Genomic DNA, 8,164 nt, shown 5'->3' on the forward strand with positions numbered 1-8,164 from the left:
ATTATTCCTCAGAAATACAACTTGCCTAATAATTCTGCACTCCCTGTATAACAGATGAAATACTATAGCTGCTATAGTATTTCATCTGTTGGGTCAGACCACAAGGGCCAGTCTTCACTGCCCACGTGCATCAGTGAGCTTTGGCCATCCATGACCCTGTTGCTCAGACCACTTTTGACAGATAATGACTGCTGCATACCAGGACCACCCAACAAGAGCTGCAGTTTTGGAGATATTATGAAGGAGCTATAAAGATGAAAGATTATTTAAAGTGACACAAATTTCTTGCCAAACAAGTCTTTCTACTCTTACTTGAGACAGGGTTTTCAATATTTCAGCATACACTGAACCCCACCTTTTCAAAAATGAAGTATTTCTTGGGAAGCCTTGGGGAGAAAGTGTCATGCAGTTTGACTTACTGAAAACGCAACCTAAGCTTGTGTTTCTCTTTGACACAGGCTCAGCATCATCTTGCGGCATCTTTTCCAGAGTTCAACACTGAATTGTGGGGAATTGTGTGTGTGTGTTTTTACACACTCCTGTTACCAGTGTTGGTCAAGTTACTTGAAAAAAGTAATCAGTAACTAATTACTTCCCCAAAAAAGTAATCCAGTTACTTTACTGATTTCAAAAGTAATTAATTACTTAGTTACTTTTTAAAAACACGATTTACTGTCATGGTCCTGCGACCATGACTCAGTGACTTTATGTTTATGTTCTTTATTGTTATTACTTTCATTATTATTCTTGGGCTGTTTCGGGATGGTTTGTGTTTGGGATTTTAGACACTGGGTTCTGGGTTTGTGCTCCCTCTGTTGGTCCCTGGTGTTAGTGTTCCCCTGTCTCGTCAGGTTAATCAGGTCCAGCTGTTTCCCCCACCTGTGTGTGATTTCCCAGTGTCTCTTCGTGTACTTATAGTGTGTGGTTTCCTCTGCTCCTCGTCGCGTCGTCTGTGTTCATACCTGGTGTAATCCCCTGCTGCTCTCCCTGCTGCTCTCCCTTCATGCTCAGGTTTGCTATTTCTTTGTGTAGTTTCTCCCAGTTAGTTCATCCTTAGTTCTGTTTTACCATCCCCACTTTATATAGGATATTATCAATAAATCACCCTCACACCTGAACAAGTGCTGCGTTTTGAGTCCTCCTTTCCATTCTCCACACAGCCGCTGCCCCGGACCGTGACATTTACAACCTGAAGAGGTGATAAAGTGATAGATCTTTCAGCCCAATTCTACTTTTTCTGCATAATCCATCATACAAAATGTAATCAAATGGAAAAGTCTCTTTTTTAAACTTGTTTTATTAGTTTTAATCTTTTAACTTTATGCATCAAGCAAAAATTTAATTATATGCAACATTCTCTGACTGGAAGAAATTAGTTTAACATTTAAACCTATTTTCTGCACATTCCAGCACATAAAATAAAATATTTTGTGTGTTTACACTCAGTCTTTCAAATAGATGCAAGTAAAACACAGCAGAAAATAAATAAAGTCAAAGACTCAGCGGTCCTGTTGCTCTATTTTCACCTGTAAAGCAGGAGTGGGGTAGGCAGAGGTTTACCCTGGTGCAGGTTTGCCGCGGTCAGTGGAAGAATCTGCGAGTTTCTCTGTGAGTTTCCCATTACGTCGTAGCTACTCGGTGCTTGTTGGAAGTTTAGGGGTTTTTTCGCTGTAAAAAGAAGTTTTCTTCCCACGCACAGCGGACACTAATGTTTTTGTCACTTTTTATGGAATCAAACTCAAAGTAAGGTCAGTACTTCCACGCTTTAAACGCTGCACGCTCATACTCTCTCTGCACTCCATATATGATCCACTGTTGATCTGCACACAGCTGTTGTCACGAACGGCGCACTCGCTTACGTCACTGTCATGAGACATTCTCGCAAAAAAAATCACGGTTTTAGTAACGCAGTAACGCAGCGTTCCTACGGGAAAGTAACGGTAATCTAATTACCGTTTTTGCAATAGTAATCCCTTACTTTACTCGTTACTTGAAAAAAATAATCAGATTACAGTAACACGGCAGAGATGGGCAGTAACGTGTAACGCGTTACTGCCCATCTCTGCCTGTTACAGCTGAACAGGAGTCATGGGGTCACTTTTCAGCAAAAGACAGCAGCTCTAGCTTTTAATCATTCTTATCGTGTTCTGTGTAAGCTATTTGGAAATTGAGGGTTTACAACAGAGTCCATGTAATTCCTAGACATTGATTTCTTGCTAGGTGAGTACTGTACAAAGTGAGTATTCCTCCAATCATTTGTGCTCTTGAATGCCATCTCGTTAGAGACTCAGAGATAAGCTGATGTGAAGATAGAACAAACTCAGCTCGTCTGCCTTTTAGAGGAGTAAGTGCTGACTTCTTTTCAGTAAACTCGTGTATAAAGCCTTTGTTTTAAAATATGTTTAAATCAGCCTGTGGATGATATTCTAGTCTTAGCTTGATTTGTATAAGAATCCCTGCGTACATTTCTGGGTTAAAGAAAGTTTAAAATTTTTTATTTTACCCTATAAAATATTAATTTCTTCTATTCTTTTAGTTGTTAGGTGCCTATACAATTTTACCATGAGGTGGATTTGTTTCGCCACTCCCAGAGTTCATTTTTGAGTTTGTCACTCTTACAACAAGCAGGCAAACTGGAGGATGTAGAGCAGCAAAACTCATCTTACAGTGACAATTTAAAAAGTATTGTTTTTTATCTTAGATAAAATAATCAAATTAGAGCGACTAAATTAAGAACTAAAACTTCAATAGAGGAGAAATAAGAACAACTGCAACCTTCAACCTAAGTGTTCACCCGCGTACTACAGCCCTGAAACTTTCTTGGGATTTCCTTGAGGAGCACTTGGAAAAACAAACGTCTGACTCAGTTGTGGGTTACTGTGGGTTCACCCTAACACAAATGTAGCCTCAGATTAGTGTAGCACAGCAAGCGGTTTTCTTATTTGTAGGCACACAAGAACAAGTTTGAAATGACCAGCTGGCATGTTAGTGGCCACTGGTGTGATCAAAGTGTGCATATGTCAGCCAACCTAAGAGAGAGAGAAACTGATTAGCTGAAGTGCAGCAGCTGTGCCAATCACTTACACCTGATACAGCTCGAAATCACAACTCACTACCACATGCACTTTACCCTGCCCACACAGAACTACAAGCACAGAGTTGGATTGAGCCCCTGTTTGAACAGAGAAGATGCGTGTCTGGAGAATTCACAGCATGAACTCACAGCGTGTGAGTGTGGTGATATTGCGTGCCATACATTGCTTACAAAGGGGTCCATGATTTGAGTCCTTTGCTGAATTTCCCTTCACTTACAAAGAAATGAACAGTCTCTATTTATCGTAGTTCCATCAAACCCACTACACTGCATTGCACATCACTTACTGAAAAAAGTATTTGATCCCCAAGCAAAATATGACTTAGCACTTGGTGGAGAAACCCTCGTTAGTAAGTACAGCAGTAAGACATTTCTTGTAGTTGGTCACCAGGTTTGCAGTCATCTCAGGTTCCCTCAGGCCCACTCCTCTTAACAGGAACTCCCCAAATCGTTTAGGTTTTCTGGCTGCCACATGGCAACTCGGCTCCCTCCACAAACTTCAAATTCAAATAAATTCAAATTCAAATTTTATTTGTCACGTACACAGTCATACACAGTATGATATGCAGTGAAATGCTTGGACAACTGCTCGTGACCTAAAGAAAAAAAGAAAAGGCTATGAATAAGATAGGAAATAAATGTGAAAATTAAAAAGGGTAAATTTAACTAGGAAGGAATAAAATAAAATATATAAATTAAAGTTGAAAATAAAATAACTGTACAACAAATACACAATACACAGTATAGAACTATATAAGAATGTATGAAGAAATATAAATAAATATATACACAATAACAGCAGCTGTACAAGTATTAACTGGAAATGAAGAATATAGTGACCAGTGTTGTGCGATCCACATTATGTCTTGTGCAGTGCAAATATGCTTACAGTGATTAAGTGATGAAGTGAAAACAAAGTCCAGAAAGTCCAGTGTGTGTAAGAACTGTATGTGTGGGTCAGGACTGTGTGGTGGTGTGATTGAGAGACCGCATCGCCTTCCTATAGTATTGAGGCCTGGAGACTGGCTAGGTCACTCCATGACCTTAATGCGCTTCTCCTTTGTTACTTTGGTGATATTTTTCACACCATTGCCAAGTTGGAAGACCCATCCAAAACTCATCTTCAGTGTTGCGGCTGAGAGAAGAGAAGGTTCTTGTTCAAGGGTTTACGGTATAGTTCCCCATCCACTGGCCCCTCAGTGCAGTCCTGCTGTAATCTTAGCGAGAAAACAACCCCAAAGAATAATGTTTCCACCTCAGTCTTGAATATGTGTTCTTTGAGTCACACTAAGCATTTCTCTTCCTCTAAACACAACAGATTGAGTTGATGCCAAGGAATTTAACTCTCCCAAGCCTTCTCTGAATCATTCAGATGCTCACTGGCAAAGGTAAGACGGGCCTGGACATGTGCCGTCTTGAGCAGGGAACCTTGTCGGCGTTGCAAGATTTCCTTTGGATTTCCCCCCTCATGTAGTTTTGGGCTGATCCACCACGTTTCTCATGATCATCTTCACCCCATGAGGTTAGATCTTGCATAGACCTCCAGACTGAAGGTTACTGTCAATGTAACTGTCACCTTAAAACAGAATGCATGTAACAGATCAATATAATACCAATTTTATCAGTTTTCAGTAACATCATTCATTCAGCACATGAAGGGGCGGGAGAGCAAAATACTATTTTCATTTCAAAAGTGTAAGCTGACATTTTCTGTTGATTGGTTAGGTCACTGAATTACTTTGTCCTTTCAAAGCAAATTAAAGAAAGAACGGAGGGTGCGAGAGAAATCAGCTAACTTTAGAGACTTTAGACGGCACATCTTTTGCTCTGAGTTACTGGCAGAAAGTAGTAGTACACGTACAAGTAGTACACGCAGTAGTAGTGACTTTATTTCAGCTAATGTAAACTCATTCATGATGTTTGTGTTATATTATAGGTTGTGACAGGTGGATTACTGTCAGGGGGAAGGAGCATGGCCCACCCTGCATGTGTTTGTCTGTTTTTCATTGTGCTTACCTTGATACCTAAAAGCCTAAGAAATGGTCACCAGGTGTTGTGCAATTACTTTTTTTTTTGTTTTTTTCATTTTTAATTGTGGGAATGTTTAAATCCACAGAGGCTAAAGCGGTATCTATGACTAGAGTCAGAATACGCTGACACTCGATGTCTTATTCTTGTTTAAAAAAATAGTTCCACAATGAAATCAGTGCTGATCTTCGTGACATAACCTATTTGACATCATTTTACACTTTCTAGCAACAGAAAGTTTGAGTAGACGAATTATGTTCCATTATTTTCTCACTCTTGAGTCTGTTTCCTGCCCCGATGATCCAATGCATTCAGACAATGGTAACACTATAGCACAGTTATGTCAGTGTGGTGAATAGAAAAGTTACAGGCCTAAACTGTGACACTTGTAAACTGGACATTTGTGCATTGGAGTATTAAAGGAAATTCTTCATATTTAAGTCTTGCTTGTACTCCTCAGCTTGTGCTGGAGTTCAATTCAATTCAATTTTATTTATATAGCGCCAAATCACAACAAAAGTCGCCTCAAGGCGCTTCATAGATACAGAGAAAAGCCCAACAATCATATGACCCCCTATGAGCAGCACTTTGGTGACAGTGGGAAGGAAAAACTCCCTTTTAACAGGAAGAAACCTCCGGCAGAACCAGGCTCAGGGAGGGGCGGGGCCATCTGCTGCGATTGGTTGGGGTGAGAGAAGGAAGACAGGATAAAAGACATGCTGTGGAAGAGAGACAGAGGTTAATAACAGATATGATTCAATGCAGAGAGGTCTGTTAACACATAGTGAGTGAGGAAGGTGACTGGAAAGGAAAAACTCAATGCATCATGGGAATCCCCGGCAGCCTATATCTATTGCAGCATAACTAAGGGAGGATTCAGGGTCACCTGGTCCAGCCCTAACTATATGCTTTAGCAAAAAGGAAAGTTTGAAGCCTAATCTTGAAAGTAGAGATAGTGTCTGTCTCCTGAATCCAAACTGGAAGCTGGTTCCACAGAAGAGGGGCCTGAAAACTGAAGGCTCTCCCTCCCATTCTACTTTTAAATACTCTAGGAACAACAAGTAGGCCTGCAGTGTGAGAGCGAAGTGCTCTAATAGGGTGATATGGTACTACAAGGTCATTAAGATAAGATGGGGCCTGATTATTTAAGACCTTGTATGTGAGGAGCAGGATTTTGAATTCTGGATTTAACAGGAAGCCAAAACAGGAGAAATCTGCTCTCTTTCTAGTCCCTGTCAGGACTCTTGCTGCAGCATTTTGGATCAGCTGAAGGCTTTTCAGGGAGTTTTTAGGACTTCCTGATAATAATGAATTACAGTAGTCCAGCCTGGAAGTAATAAATGCATGAACTAGTTTTTCAGCGTCACTCTGAGACAGGATATTTCTAATTTTAGTTGCTTGCCTCTCCCGGAGTTGGCTACCTGCGTCCTGTGGCTCTCTGGCACTCCTGCCTTTTGGCTTTGGACCATAATTTTGCTTGGTAAAACTGCATGATAGGACAGAGTGTTTAAAAAAAAGAATAAATAAATAACTAAATATGGTCGACCCTCCTGAGCTTCTATGTTGCCCAGAGGGGTCCATGAACAGGGGTGGGAACTTTGTGGTGAACTAAGACTATACATGGATCATCAAGGTTACTGACATCATAGGTCACTACCTCAAGTTGAAGAAGCATTTCTGTCTGACATTGCTGAGCCTGTGTCTCCGTTGCTTGATTGTGGGCCCCCTGGTGAGGAGGTAGGGCCGGTGTGGAGACTGACTAGGCCACGCCGAGACCTTAATATGATTCTTCTTGAGCCAGTCCTTTGTTGACTTGGCCATGTGTTTTGGATCATTGTCATACTGGCAACCCACGCACAACCCATTTTCAATGCTTTGGCTGAGGGAAGGAGGTTCTCACCCAAGATTTGACGGCACATGGCGCCATCCATCCTCCTTTTGATGTGGTGCAGTTGTCCTGTCCCCTTGGCAGAAAACCCCCACCAAAGCATAATGTTTCCACCTCTGTGTTCGACAGTAGGGACTGTGTTCTTGGAGTCATAGGCAGCATTCTTCCTCCTCCAAACTCGGCAAGTTAAGATAATGCCAAATAGCTCGATTTTGGTCTCATCTGACCACAACACTTTCACCCAGTCCTCCTCTGAATCATTGAGATGTTCAAACGGGTCTGTACATGTGCTTTCTTGAGCAGGGGGACCTTGCAGGCACTTACAGGATTTCAATCCTTCATAGCGTAGTGTGTTACCAACTGTTTTCTTGGTGACTACGGTCCCAGCTGCCTTGAAATCACTGACAAGTTCCTCCTGAGTAGTTCTGGGCTGGTTTCACACCATTCTCTTTATGATTGAAACTGCATGACGTGAGATCTTGCATGGAGTCGCAGACTCCTGCACACCTGTTGCCAGGCAGCCAGACCCAAGTTGCCTCTTGCTTGTGTCAAAGCTGATGCATCACCTGTCGAGATCGGAAATACAGAACAAGTTAATCAGAATTTTTCTGATCCCTTGTGTGACAGTGACCAATGTCACAGCAAAGTCAAAGGATTAACAATTTTCTTATGACAGTCTCACAACCTTTATGTTCTAGAAGCCACCAATGGTGTAACGAACATAATGACTGGAGTCAGTAACACTGGGTATAATTGGATGCCTGAGGAGCAGTCAGCTTAACAAAAGAGTCATAGAGCTTAAAAGCAGGCATCAGAACAAAGTGAGCAAGACCAGCCTTTGTTGACTTTTCCCCCCCAAACTATCAGCCTGCTGACAGGAGGCCTGTTAATCAGAGTCAATTAGCACTTAAAGCTTCAAAGACGCAGAGAAAAACAGAAAACTGATGCTGTTATGAAAAGGCCCCAGTCTGCAGGCTGCCTCATGACATCAGCTGCACTTTGTAATAGCATAATTGCGATCAGTAAGTCGAGGCATGTCCAGCTGTCACACAGGGATCAGAGGCTTTTCATGGTTAATCACAGCTTTCATGGAAGTCTAATTGCTGCTGAAGGTAAAAGAAATACTAAACAGAGTTCATAGCAAGACCAGGGGA

General features: G+C 41.5%; 1 protein-coding gene across 1 annotated transcript in view; it reads right to left on the bottom strand.

Annotated features, from left to right (window-relative positions):
* The window catches only part of abhd17c (abhydrolase domain containing 17C, depalmitoylase), a 50,555-nt gene extending 43,612 nt beyond the window's left edge, over positions 1-6,943 (bottom strand). The window contains exon 1 of the mRNA XM_005742892.1: positions 6,780-6,943. Coding sequence (XP_005742949.1) covers positions 6,780-6,943 — 164 coding nt within the window. The remainder of the gene's footprint in view (positions 1-6,779) is intronic.
* Positions 6,944-8,164: the final 1,221 nt, after the last annotated feature.

This window comes from Pundamilia nyererei, unplaced genomic scaffold (genome assembly GCF_000239375.1).
Source record: "Pundamilia nyererei isolate P.nyererei 1_Seehausen unplaced genomic scaffold, PunNye1.0 scaffold00124, whole genome shotgun sequence".
Lineage (NCBI taxonomy): Eukaryota > Metazoa > Chordata > Actinopteri > Cichliformes > Cichlidae > Pundamilia > Pundamilia nyererei.